General features: G+C 48.6%; 1 protein-coding gene across 4 annotated transcripts in view; it reads left to right on the forward strand.

The window, feature by feature from the left end:
- Positions 1–13,688, forward strand: part of VPS13B (vacuolar protein sorting 13 homolog B) — an 887,459-nt gene extending 873,771 nt beyond the window's left edge. For all 4 annotated transcript variants that reach the window (XM_066379210.1, XM_066379212.1, XM_066379209.1 and 1 more), the window contains exons 59-62: positions 5,789–5,965; positions 8,581–8,683; positions 9,470–9,719; positions 13,413–13,688. In XM_066379210.1, the coding sequence (XP_066235307.1) occupies positions 5,789–5,965; positions 8,581–8,683; positions 9,470–9,719; positions 13,413–13,661 (779 nt within the window). In that variant the 3' untranslated portion in view covers positions 13,662–13,688. The remainder of the gene's footprint in view (positions 1–5,788; positions 5,966–8,580; positions 8,684–9,469; positions 9,720–13,412) is intronic.
- The last annotated feature ends 453 nt before the right edge of the window (positions 13,689–14,141 follow it).

The raw sequence follows: 14,141 nt of genomic DNA on the forward strand, positions 1-14,141 counted from the left end.
GACTGCAGGCCAGTTCTTATCTTCCTCTGAACCTGGGTTTCTCTTGTGTAAATTGGGGCTGGAGACAACATTATGAGAAGTCACAGTGGTCGGTGTGTGCCAGACCCCAGGCCTGGACTTGGTGGTTGGAACCTATTGTTGTATTATGGTAGCGAAGGAATTACAAGAGTTGTTGATTCCAAAATGTGGCACGGGAGCAGTGGCAGCAGTCTTTCGGCTTTAGCTTCAGTCCAGTGGGTTAAATGGCTATAAGCACAGGGAGTGGCCATCTGAGGTGCCTCAGGTAACTGTTTGGGGTCTGTGGGGCCCCGGGGCGGGAGGCACAGCCCTTGAGCCCTTCCTGGAGCTGCAGGTGCGCACAGAGGGGACCTGCAGTGTGGCGCGTGGCCGCCTCCCTCCCGACGCATCTGCTCTCTTCCCGCCCCGAGAAGCCCGCTCCCACGGCCGGTTCCACTGGGTGACTGCCTGGTGTAGGAATCAGATACAGAGGAGCCGCGAGTCTGCTCCCGGGGTGCCACCCTCTGGGGCTCGGTTCCAGTGTTACCCATAACGCTCTGTTCTTTGCCATAGTCATTGTGCCCTGTACCTCCCCGTCCACGCAAGGAGTCTCTCGGTCTGTGGAAACTGCAGTGGGCTCACAGAGTTTTTCTGCATTTCTGGGAATTTCCAAAACCCTAGGAGTCCTAGGGGTACATAGAGCTCCTGGGCTGTGCTGGCTGCACCCGTCGACGCCGGTCTGGCCCTGGGCCCCAGCAGCTAGCTCCCAGCGGCCCTCCCTGAGCACCCGGCTGTCACCGCGCTCCTCGGACATTTTAGTTCACGGTGGGCATCTCCAGGTTGCCCCATGTCGGCTTCCTTTCCTCTAAGAGTTTAAGAACGCTGTGTAACCCACATAAATCACAGGGTTATCTCAAAACATCTGGTCCTAGAACTCCCTAATGTGTGGCAAGAAGAAGAGACAGACGGGAAGCCCAACCAGGTCCCCTTACCTGGGAAAGTGTAGATTTGCCACCATTTAATACATTCCCCAAAATACAATTAAGTGCCTGATTGAAGCTATAGTTGTTATAAAATAACAGTTTGCAACCCATGTTCGGTGAAATTAAAATACTGGTTCCTCAGTTTCTTCTGTTGCAAGACAGAAACATTACAACCCAGAGAGTAGAAAGTATTGGAAGACCCCTCGGGTGTTGACAGAGCACTTTTCCCACGTGTCATCTGATTTGATCCTCAAACCCCAGGCAGGAATGGGATTCACTGACTTGCCCAGGTCAACCCTCCAGCCAGGACAAGGGCCTGGCCTCTCCACATGTCACCCAGCACGGAGGGCTGCGCGCCTGGAAACAATCAGGATGTGGGGAGACTGAACAACTGAAAGTTCCAGGGTGGGGAACACATTTCCTCCAAATGTTTATGGGTTGGTGGGCCTTCCCGATGCTGCCTCGCCCCCATGGAGACACTGTGGAGTGTTATGAGACACTTGGAGAATCAAAGGGAGGTTTTGGCTGCGGTGCCCAGCCACATCGCCTCAGGTCAGTGAGGAAGTGTCAGCTGGCAGGGAGATGCCGCTGAAAGATGCCGCCGAAGCTGTTGGAGGAGTTCCACTAGTTTTCGAAAAGCAATGGCTTTGGAACAGTTCTGTGTAGCCTGCAGAATTGGCATCAGGCTTGCCCACATGTACCAGACCCATTCCCCATACAGCCCACTTTCTACTGCTTCGGAGGATGTGAGCTCCATGTCACAATCACACTCCCCGCGCCCTCCAGACATGACTTCTCGCTCATGAGTACCCCTGGCGGGACTCACTGCCCTGACCCACGCTTCTTGGGCTGCTGCCTGACTTATGAAGCATTGCTAGATTTCCCAGCAGCCGCACCCTCTGTCTTCACGGCCCCTCCTGGGATGCCATTTGGAACCCCAACAAAATAGGCCTCTACCCTACGAATTGGGACCCTTGCCCTCAAGTGAGCGAGCACAGAGCTGTGCCCTCACGAGACGGCACTTCTGAGCGGCCCCTCTGACATCACTGTCAGCCATTCGCAGATGGTTTGCGGTGAGTGGGGAATTCGGGAAGAATATTACTTCCCTCCCTAATCTGCCTGGTCCACAGGAGCTCACCTCAAGCTGGCATACCTGACACGTTCTGTGGGTTACGTTCGTCTCTGCAGTGGTGCGCTGTGGAGTAGTGGCCCAGGGCCGGCAGGTGCCTCTGCTTTGTGATTTATTCTTAAAACGCCCAAAATATTACAGTGTGTGGTAGGGATAGCACCAAAATAACCACACAGGCAGGAATTTCGTAGCTCTGTTGCCTGAGGCTAGGAGCAAGTCCCAGAAGAGGTGAGGGAGGGCCTTCTCCATTCCTTTCTTCCTCTCCCAGCTGAAGGTGGGAAGGAAAATGCCCCCCCCCCCCTGCCTGGGGGGTGTGCTCGGCGTGGACACGCCTCCGAGGGGCACTCTCCCTTCCTTGCACTCCATCACATCACAGCCGGCTGCATGTGGCCGCCCACCCTGCGGGCCCGGTGCCAGCAGACGAGTTTGGGGATCAGTTTCCACTACCGAGAGCCTTCGAGCAGAGCTGGAGGGGTATGACAGTAAATAACTTACCAGTTGTGGTATCTAGCTGGATTACACGAGGAAGGGGGCCTTCTGAAGCCCTAAGAGAAGCTGCGTCTCCAAGGCCCAGCTGCAGACACCGTGAGACGCCTGCCCGTCCCCCACGGCCTCTGTTCTCCAGCTCACACCTGGTGACCAGCGAGGTGTCGGTGTGTGTGACAGGCCAGCTCCCCCCTCCAGGCCGGTGCTGGGCGAGTGCTTGTGATCCAACAGCTTCTCCTCTATTCTTAGAATCTGACACCTTGTCATGGGGTTAAGCCTTTCCCCTGTTTCAGGCTGCCCAAGGAGCTATCTGTCAGAGCCGTAGTAACGGAGCCTTTACTGTGGCCGGTGGCTGGAGAAAGGGGAAGATCAAAGAGGAGTGTCGCTGCGAGACCTGTTGGCACTCAGGCAGGCAGCAGTTAGAGCCTGTGTGAGTGGACGGTCTCGGCCGTCAAGGCCCCGAGTACAGGGTGGGCCCAGCACAGGAAAGGGAAATGGGAGATCTCACTGAAGTGACCACCTGCCTTCAAATCAATTTCAATGGCTTATTGGAAATCTGCCCTTGAGAAAAGACATTTCTACCAGAATGCGTGCCCTGATTTCACATATTGATGGGTTTGTACTTCCTTGCCCGTTTCCTACTCTTAAGCATAGAGACCTGTCAAAGACGTCAGATAATGAATCACAAGAGCTGTAGTTGTTGGTGTCATGTTTATCACTTCAAACGGCCTCTGGAATGACTTGAGGTTCCTGCCTCTCCCGTGCACAAAGGCAGCCGTCACCCCACTGTGGCCCGTTCCCTTAATCCTTCCCAGCTGCTCTGACTCCCACCCTCACGGAGAGGGAGCAGGGCACCAGGCTCCTCAAACGGGACCTGTGTGGCGAGCTCCCTAGCTGGCTGCCAGAACTGGTGTCTTGGGGGCCCTGAAACGGTGACCCCTCCACCTTCCATCGCCAAGGTGCCGACCCCTGCGAGCAGCGTCCTCTGCTCCCAGCACCCTGCCTGCAGGTCTGAGAAGCCTCGGTCTAGGCTGGGAAACAGACCTGTCGCCTCAGGTCATTCTTAATCTGTCAATACATGAACTTAAATGGCTCTGTCAAAATCGAGAGGAATGGAACCCTTGAAAAGCATTCCCTTTACAGTTGACCTGAAGGAACTGGCCTTTGGTTCTACTGGATTTTGTTCGATGGAATATTGCTTGAAATTAGCAGGTCATTAACTGAGACCTGGAAATCTCCGTTTACCCAGGAGACTTTGAATTAGTGGCATTTGGAAGAATGGGATTTGACATGTACTGAAATTTCTACCAGGGGACTTGTGCACTTTCATTAATCCTAGCTATTTGAGTTGAAAACAAAGTCTGTCAAGCATTGCAGTGAAATTTTCACCTCTTACCGAGTTAGGGAGTGCTCTGCTCCATCATGGAAAACACCCCAGACTGGTAAAACCCTGACTAGATCTCCTGACTGGCCCTCAGAGTACGAGCGAGGGGACAGCAGTCTACGGGCCAGCTGTCGGGCAGAGCGTGAGAAGAGGGTTTATAGCTGTTCTCAAATGAAGAGCAAGTGGCCAACTCAGTCGTAGTGAGAGAGGAGGAAGTTTTTCCAAGACTGGCAAAGCGAAGAGTCTATTTCATAAACGGGATCAGGGGACAGCTTGGTGGTTAAGAAGCAAGGCTGTGACTCGGACCCCTAGATTCAAATCTTGCCTCAGCATGGGACAGCCGTGTGACATGGGACAGCCGGGTGACATGGGACAGCCGGGTGACATGGGAAATCTCCACCTCTCAGTGCTTCAGTGGCCTTGTCTAGGAAGCAAGGGTAAGAACGTTCCTGACTCCCAGGATCATCTGGATTAATGATCTCGACAAGCAGAGCTCTTAGCACAGTCCCCAGCACGTAGTAAGTACTCATCAGATTAGCCAAGAGTCATGCACAGCTTAATGGCGGGGATATGGTCTGAGAAATGTGTCATTAGGTGATTTCATTGTTCGAACATCATAGAGTGTGCTTACACAAAACTAGATGGTGTAACCACTGCACACCTAGGCTACATGGTATAGCCTGTAAGCTCCTAGGCTGCAAGCCTACACATGACGTTCCTGTACAGAACAACACTAGATGAAATTAAGCACAAGAGGAAATGATGCAATCAAGAAATGTGGTAACCCTAAGCTGTGTGAGGCTGCTGCTAGCATCCCACGGGATGCTGCTGTACAGAAAACTGTTTTTATACAAGTAGAGAGAGCATACTCTAAAATAATGATAGAAAGTATAATAGTCATTTCATTGTTTATGTCATAACTCTTATTTACATCAATTCACCTATGGTAAAATTTGCAGAACCAGTCTTTGACCGTAAGTGAGGACTTATGTACAGTACAAACATAGACCAGTTACAGTCATTTACTATCGTTATCAAGTATGTACTATATACATAATTGTATAAATATATGCCATACTTTGATACGACTGGCAGGCAGTAGGGTCGTTCACACCAGCCTCACCACAAACATACAAGTAAAGCATTGCACACCTTACAACAGCTACAGTGTTACTAGACAATAGAATTTTGACAATGAAATTTTTTTGGCTCCACTATAATCTTACAGGACCACCATCATATATGAATTCTGTCATTGACCGAAATGTTGTTATGCAGCACTAAGTAATAGAAATGACTACTATAGCAATAATTACTCATTATTAAATAATTGTTAATATATTTACTAATGAATGATTGCTCTAATTAAAAGGGACAATACACAAAGGGGCTAGCCCCTCCACTATTTTTCCTCCTCCTAATTAATTGAAAATATATTAGGCTGAGCAGGTTTTCTCTAAGGAATTCTCTCTGGTCCCTAAACAGTGTTGCCTAGTTTCTGGAAAAAGGCATGATGAGGATTGTCACCTGGGAATAGTCTGACATGTTTATTAAATTCTGAACTTCACAGATCCTGACTATAATGGACCAGACCCAGTCTGAACATTGTGTTTCAACGAGACAATAAATGTTTAACTTAAACTGCTCTTGATGTACTTAAATAATTGGTAGTAAGTAAATGTAAAGAACTTTAAAATGAGGGTGGGCTTTCATTTTCAATCCAAATGAAATTGTGTTCCAAATGGAAGGTTTTCCTTTCTCAAGGTTTTAAGCCTCATCCCTTACTGGGGGGCTTTTGTTGTTTTTCAGGTGCAATTGCTGGCATAGTCGATCAGCCAATGCAAAACTTCCAGAAGACATCCGATGCTCAAGCGTCCGCAGGACACAAGGCCAAGGGCGTTATCTCCGGCGTGGGGAAGGGAATCATGGGAGTGTTCACAAAACCCATTGGAGGAGCGGCGGAGCTCGTGTCGCAGACGGGTTATGGTGAGTCGGTGGGAACCCTGTGAGGCCGACTCAGCATTGCCGATTCATTTGTTATACCAGGGTTCCCCTAAGATAACCGGCCTTCACATGGCAAAGGAGTGAAAAATAGGAGGGATAAATCTATAAGTAGTTATCTTTCTCACCTCCTTATGCTTATTTACATAAAGAATAGAATTGTACTACTACTAATAAATTATAAAATTAAAGAGCCAGGAAATCAATTAGTAATTTCAGCATATGTTTACATGTCACAGAACCTTTTTACAATCCATTTAATAAAATAGACTTTAATGAAAAGTAACCAGTTAGAGCAGGGGTCGCCAAACTTTTTACACAGGGGGCCAGTTCACTGTCCCTCAGACCGTTGGAGGGCCAGACTATAAAAAAACTATGAACAAATCCCTATGCACACTGCACATATCTTATTTTAAAGTAAAAAAACAAAATGGGAACAAATACAATATTTAAAATAAAGAACAAGTAAATTTAAATCAACAAACTGACCAGTATTTCAATGGGAACTATGGGCCTGCTTTTGGCTAATGAGATGGTCAGTGTCTGGTTCCATATTTGTCACTGCTAGCCGTACAAGTGATATGACGCACTTCCGGAGCCGTGACTCGCGCGTGCTTCCCGCATCACCGGAAGTAGTACTGAATGTGAGCGATGCCGCGCTTGCATCCGCATCCTGTACTCCTCTCACTGACCACCAATGAAAGAGGTGCCCCTTCCGGAAGTGCGGCGGGGGCCGGATAAATGGCCTCAGGGGGCCGTATGCGGCCCACGGGCCGTAGTTTGGAGACCCCTGAGTTAGAGGTTGAGGGCAACATGTAGACTATATTGAAGCAGAGAACAGAATTATTACTTTCTGATGTGCAATTTAAAAGGACACATAGATTATGAAGCAGAAAGATGTCTTTAAATTACAAGTATATGTATATATTTGGAGAATGAGAGGGAGAAGAGCACGCGTGTGGGTATGCACACTCCTGCCCCCAGAATGTTGCGCTCATCCTGGCTGTGTCACCTGGTAACTCTGTGCTGCTGCTGCAGCCAGGCCGAGGCTCCTAGCTGATGGCAGCAAAGGTGTGTGAACTGCGAATGAAGCCCCTTCCCCAAGCAGACAGCAGTGGAGGACTTGGGCCTGGGGCACTCCTCGCACTTGGCCTCTCCCCATGCATGCGTGTGCACACAGGAGTCACACCAGCCCGTGCTTACTTTCTCCATTATTGACAGAGCACATGGGAGTGGCTTTCAGTAAATAGGTGACCGGCATTGTTACCTTTTTACTCCAAATATGTGACATCTCTTTGGTGGTGAAGACAGCTGTCTCACGATGTCACAGACTTTAGGAGACGCTCCTTTGTCAGACATGTGAGCACTGTGCATCTGGCTGTAAAGTCCACGGGGCACATTTCACTGCAGACACCCTGCATTTCAGCCAATCTGACGGGGCGGCCAGATCAGAGCGTAAAGCAGTGTCTGGAGGGAGCAGAGCGGCAGACGAGTGCCCACACTCAGGCAGCCCTCCGGAGAAGTTCCCGTTGGAGACCACACAGACACAAACACGTGTTCCCCTTCTCCCTGGCCTCCGCCCTCTCTGTCTCCCTCCTTCTGTGAAGGACATTTTTCACTCACAGGGAAATGGACAGAAAGAACTGTTGCAACTCCTAAGCAGACGAAGTCAAATGCTCTCTTATCAGATGCTTACACACAAATAAAAACAGTATGCATGTTACTGTAGTCTTCAGTGAGGGAAAAGGCAACTTGTACTCCATAAACCCCTTTGGTTCTGAAAATGCCCTCGTCCCTCGCCGTGCGCTTCCCGAGCACAGGAACTCTCCCCTAGACTAAGCGCATCTCAGAACAGAGCCTCACGGGGCCTTGTTGGTTTCCATCATTCTTGTAAAACTTTTATTACCGCACTGAAGGTTTTATAAACCACTAACTCTTAGTCTAATGACTGTGCCTCATTTATAAACATTTACAAGCCCTCAGAAAGCACACATGCTGGACCATCTTTGGTTCTGGAGAGTCTCCGCGGCCCCGTGGCTGCTGCTGGGGGCTCTTGTTTGGTGCTGGCACCAAGGGAGTGTGTAATAAGCCGGAGGTCCCAAGAGCACTCATAAATGTATATGGATTCATGTTTAACAGCTGGATTAAGTCATTTAAGTATTGTATCTAGGCAAACCATGTGCCTTTGTGTGCATCTCTGTGTGTTGTTTTTTATTATTTAACCAGCAACAGCAGATACAAGTATTGTAGTAGTAAGCAAGAAAGTCAACTAACAATCTTGACTTTCTTATCACATAAAGTGTAAATGATGTGTGAGCCGCTGCTCAGGACCGATGACTACTCAGGAGCACCATGCTTCCTCTAAGTGCCAGTCCGTGCTTGGACAGTAGCTCATTCCGATTTCAGTTTGTAGCTAATGTAGGATCACCGGGGTTAAGAGCATTGCAGTGTCTCATGATTATCTATACACTTGCTTCCAAAGATGTGACATCATGTTGGATCTGTAGCATTTTATGGATGGCTCTAAGCAGATGACATCACTGTAGCTTGGAACTGTTTTCCAGAAAACTAGTAAAACTTCCTTACTTCCCTTACTACAGGTATTTTACACGGAGCTGGACTTTCTCAGCTTCCCAAACAGCGCTATCAGCCAAGTGATCTACATGCTGCCCAGGCTCCCAACAGCCACGTCAAATACGTCTGGTAAAACCATCTCCATGCTCGCTGCACTGCACACACGCACTGTATGTTAACAGGCTGACAAGTGAGCCCAGGAGGAGCAGTTGTTCTCAGCATCTCGGGCAGCAAGCACCATTGCATCCTAGAGCCAGAGACAGACTGCTGTCCCCAGATGTGGGTCTACCACTAGGGCGGGTGCATGTGGCACAGAAGCCAGGGATTATGAGAGGGCTTGAGATTCGCAATGGAATCCGCCTTCTAAATAGGGGTGACTTTCAGTTCCCGGCCAGGGCACATAGGAGAAGCGCCCATCTGCTTCTCCACCCTTCCCACTCTCCTTTCCGTCTCTCTTCCCCTCCCTCAGCCAAAGCAAAGTTGGCCTGGGTGCTGAGGATGGCTCCATGGCCTCTGCCTCAGGTGCTAGAATGGCTCTGATTACAGGGGAGCAACACCCCAGATGGGTAGAGCATCGCCCCCTGATGGGCATGCCGGGTGGATCCTGGTCAGACGCATGCGGGAGTCTGACTGCCTCCCCACTTCTAACTTCTGGAAAAAAAAAAAATAGGGTTGACATCTCTAATGGGAAAAGGAACTAATCAGAACCAAGGGAAATCTTTGCACAAGGAGCTGGACTCTGTTGACCAGAATCAGTTTGAGATTTAAAGTGACAATTATATTTCAAGATCAAATTAATAATCCCTTGGGGAGCATTGTGTGGGGTTACCCCAACCCTGTTACAAAATAGTGAGCACTGATCTTGACCATTTTTTGGAAGCTGGCTCCTGACCTTACTTCTCTCCTTTGAAACAGGAAAATGCTTCAGTCTCTGGGCAGACCAGAGGTCCACATGGCCTTAGATGTGGTCCTGGTGAGGGGTTCAGGCCAGGAGCACGAAGGGTGCTTGCTGCTGACACCGGAAGTGCTCTTCGTGGTGAGTGTCAGCGAGGACACACAGCAGCAGGCCTTCCCCGTCACGGAGATCGACTGTGCACAGGACAGCAAGCAAAACAACCTGCTCATCGTGCAGCTGAAGCAGCCGAGAGTGGCCTGCGACGTGGAGGTACAGTGTGGAGAGCAGGGTGACCGGGGCTAGCTTCCATCAGAGTTGAGGTGTGGGCTGACCGCTGGTGCCAGGCACCGACTAGTGGCTGCTGGAGGCCAGGAGGGCTGCCAGGGGGAGTGTGGGAGGCAAGGGGGCCATTGCAGGAGGGGGCCAGGAAGGCCCACCCAGGGGTACATGTGAGCCTTCAACAGGAGAGCCCAGAGGTAGGCCAGATGACTCACAGCCTGGGGCTAGGTCACCATATGACCTGAACAAGGCAGGCCGGTCATCACGGGGCAGGGGTGCTGTAAGTGGACAGGACACGGAGCGGAACTCCAAAATGAGTGGATGTGTACAAGGAACAGGACTGAGGCAGTAACTCCATGCAACTGCTCTGTGAAACAGGCCGGAGGCGGTGCTGACCCGGGGCTGGCTGCAGCAGGTCTATGGTCCAGAAGGCCGCTGTGGAACTGAGGGGTCATGAGTGAGACAAGGCGTGGGCTGTAGGCCAGATCTTAGCAAGTTCACAAACCAGGAGGTCTGATTCACTTCCTCCCCCCTTCCCAAGACTTCAGGGGTCAAATTTTTGTAAACAGATATATCTCTCCCATCTGCTGCCCTGTGTTCTCTGTGGTTCTGTGTTCCCTTTCCCATAGGGTCGTGTCCCATCCTGTAAATCCCCCAGGGTACCTCCCGGGGGTTCTGCTTAGGCGCTTGGGGCAGCTCCTGGCCATGCAGGTTGATGTGGAATGGATGTTCAGGCGAGGTGACTGGGGCCGAGGCCAAGGCGAGCCCGGCCAGGGTGGCACCAGCTTCCCGCAGCCCAGCCTGGGCGCACCACTGGAAACTGCTTTCTGTGCCCACCAGCCCGCTGCCCATAGACCCTAAGAGTTGACCTCAAAAACGGACATCTTTCCCCACACAGCAAGTTGGGGGTGGATCGGGGCAATGTGGAGCTTGCTGGTGCTAACCTGGGGGCTGAGCGGCCCCAGGAAAGGACAACAAACTTGCCTCTGGCAGGTCCTGCCTGATTCCTTCTCTCCTTATTTTCTTCCCGGTATGGGAGCCTGTGTCTCCCTCACACCACTGTTTGGGTAAAATTATCTGAGAATATGGAAGGCAGCCAAGCACAACAACTGAGATTTCTCCAGTTTCTTGGATCATAATCAGTCAAGCTTTAAGCTGGGGCCTGGCACTTGGACTGCACTGCTGCTTCAAGTTGATGACTTTCTGGGAATAAACAGAGGTCAGATGTCCAGGCTGACTTTATTAGATCTGCCAAAATCTTCTGATCTAGTTGACAATAAAGCACCAGTGATGTGGCTACAGGATTTGGCAGGGGATAGTATCATTATCTTCAAGTCCTTGGTCCTTAATGAGAAACTTCCAAGGCCCTGAGGACTATCTGCAACCATCATTATTCCTTAGCTGCTTGGGAAGTATTTCAGATCCTAAACTATTGAGACTGAAGTTAAACTTTCTCTGTCAATTGTGATTCTTCTCTCTTTGGCGTTTTATTTGAGGAGGGTACTGCAGGGAATTATCGTAGCTTTAGAGGAACATCTATTTCTGTAAGAGTGAGAGAGATACCTCGAGTCACCACCCCTAAACGTTGCCACAAGTAATTGAGACCATGGGATCACTGAGTTAGAGACAAAGTACTGACTTGGGACACCATGCCCTACACTGGTTTTCCATGGATGTTCAGGGATAACAGGGTTGGGATGAAGGGACGGCTAACACGGAGGTAGGAAAAGACAGAGGGAGGACCCGCAGGGCAGCTAGGAAAAGACGACGAGCTTACACAGCAGCACCTGGCACTGGACAAAGGATGGTCAGGCGGTATGCCTTCAGCCTCCAAATTTTGCTTTCTCGGTATCTAGTCATTCCATTCACCTGTCCCCTCAACTCCTCTTAAGAAACCAACCCCTAATCCTCTGTCCAAACTCTAACCTCCCCCACTCACCCCAAAGGAGATCCAAGCTGTGCAGCACAAAATACTCATTTACTCCTGAGACAGTAAACCCTTCCTTAAGAGCGCTATAAACGAGCGTATTTTCTAAGTGGGGAGAGGGGCTCAGTGGTGCTTGACAGTGAATTTCCCTTGGTCAGGGTGCGCATGTCAGTGCACACCAACCCAATCCAGACAGAAAGCTGGGTTAGGAAGCCTACCCTCTGCCTTCCAGACAAAACTAAGAACAGTATTTTAAGATCATATAAAATAGCTTTTCTGGTTTTTATTTTAGATACTAGGAAATACAGCTCCTTTGAATTTTAAAAGGAATTAATCTGAGGATGACATCATTCAGTATATTCAAATATGGCAGGATTCAGTTTTAATATAGTCAGCATTTGCTTTTCTTGGTTAAAAGCAGCCATTTTTAGGGTAATAATTGCTTAATATGCCTGGCACATTATTGAAATCCCTTATGAGAGGCTCAAAATGAGTCAGAAGGTCAATTTATTCCTTGGCCAGATTCCTTTCACAACACAGGTTTTCCTGTGCTGCTGTTCAGGAGGAGCAATTAAGACTTTTGTGTATTCAAAGCTTTCCAGCTGAATTCTGACCCCATCAAATGATATCAGAGCTCTGGCTTTTGCCTAGTGGTGCACAGCTTTCATGTGTCAGTGAATCTTTGGGGGCCTTTCTTTTCCTTCCCAAGCTTCAAATGAGACCCAAACTCTTAACAGACACCCTACTTACTATTCTGCAGGCCCCTTTACTCTCCACCATCCCACTGGTTTCCTGTTCTAAGACACCCTTGGCGGCATTTGTTTGCACCCTATATCGAAATAGACAAATTCTTTACATTACTACTTTAAGAACAAAAGAGCCCTCTTAAAATGGTTTTAATTCTTCCAGAGTGGTCTTGCCAGCATTTGGCATAGACCACTGAAAGGTCAGTGGCTACCAGAGTCCCACAGATGGCGGTTACCACTCCACCTGCTATACACACTAGTCAGCTAGTTCAGGGTGGGAAGAGTTTATAGCTCCAACTGCCTTTCATGGCTGCTTTCTTAGAAAATCTCACTTAACAACTTAGGTAGTGTATCTGTTCTATTCAAGTCCCACTGAAGATGAGCCAGACTTTTATGAACCATAAATGTACTATGCATCCTCCTTTTTTCCATAAAAATTTCCCCTTCCTCTGCCCAGTTTTATTTTCTCTGGCTTTAAATCCTAGTATCTATAAAAACAGAAAATGTTACAGTTCAAAAGGTATTTTCATAATGCTCTGTCCAAAGCCACTGGTTTGAAAGAGGTGCTTTTCCCCACTTTTTCTGTCAACTAAAAAGGATCTGTCTGAAGAGGTTTGAGGAGAAAGGCAAACGGCTTTTATTTCAGAGCCTGTAATGGTGATTAGATTTAAGCAGAGGAAGGGCACGTCTGTTTCTGGGCTGGTTAGTAAAGAACAATGACATGTTTTAATAGTTGGTGAGGAAAATGTTATCGACTTGAAACATGGGTATGTTACATATCAAGTGCTTATTCAAAGGAGGCTGTCCTTACATTGTCTCCTGCAGAGCTTTGTTATACTGCTAAAACTGCAGGGTTACTGCTACAGTCAGAAGAAAAATAAAAATAGTTTTAAATAAAATGGTTTTATTAGGTAACCTAGAAATGAACATACAAAGGCAAAAAGGGAATAATTTTTTTATGTAAGTTCTAGGCGAGTATGATAACAAAAGTCTTTTATTTCTGAACCCCAGGTGGACGGAGTCCGAGAGAGACTGTCAGAGCAACAGTACAGCAGGCTTGTGGACTACGTCACCAAGACGTCTTACCACCTGGCCCCCAGCTGCCCTGCCGCGCAGACGCCGTGCTCTGTGGTGCCGGTGGGGCCTCTCCCCTCCACTGTGAAGACATACCATTATGTGGCTGATCCACATTTTGCTCAAATCTTCATTAGTAAATTTACCATGGTGAAAAATAAAGCCCTGAGGAAAGGGTTCCCTTGAGGACTCTCCTCTGAGGTATTGATTCCACCTTGTGTAATTTATTTTTGAATAAGAAACCTAACTAGCTCAAATATCTACTATGGACATACAAGGCCAACACTTTTTTATAGTTACAGTAATAGTCTAACCTCTCCTAAAATTATTTCAGATTCCTCCTTCTTCCTAAAACTAAGATACTTTCATAAAATGGAATGATAAAAAACTTTTCTCATTTGGGGACAATTAACAGAATCCCAAATGTCGCAGTCTTACCACAAATAGAAAATGCATTCCTTTTTGCTCTATACTGGTATTTGCTAAAATTTCAACTATAAGGCTCTCTTAACACTCAGCTCTACGCAGGGTCACCAGCCTGAGTGTGGGATCATCAACATAATCTGACGGTCGCTGGCTTGAAGCCCCCTGGTGAAGGCACATATGAGAAGCAGTGTACAACTCAAGTGCCGCTACGAACTGATGCTTCTCATCTCTCTCCCTACC

The sequence above is a fragment of the Saccopteryx leptura genome, chromosome 3 (genome assembly GCF_036850995.1).
Source record: "Saccopteryx leptura isolate mSacLep1 chromosome 3, mSacLep1_pri_phased_curated, whole genome shotgun sequence".
NCBI classification, from domain to species: Eukaryota; Metazoa; Chordata; class Mammalia; order Chiroptera; family Emballonuridae; genus Saccopteryx; species Saccopteryx leptura.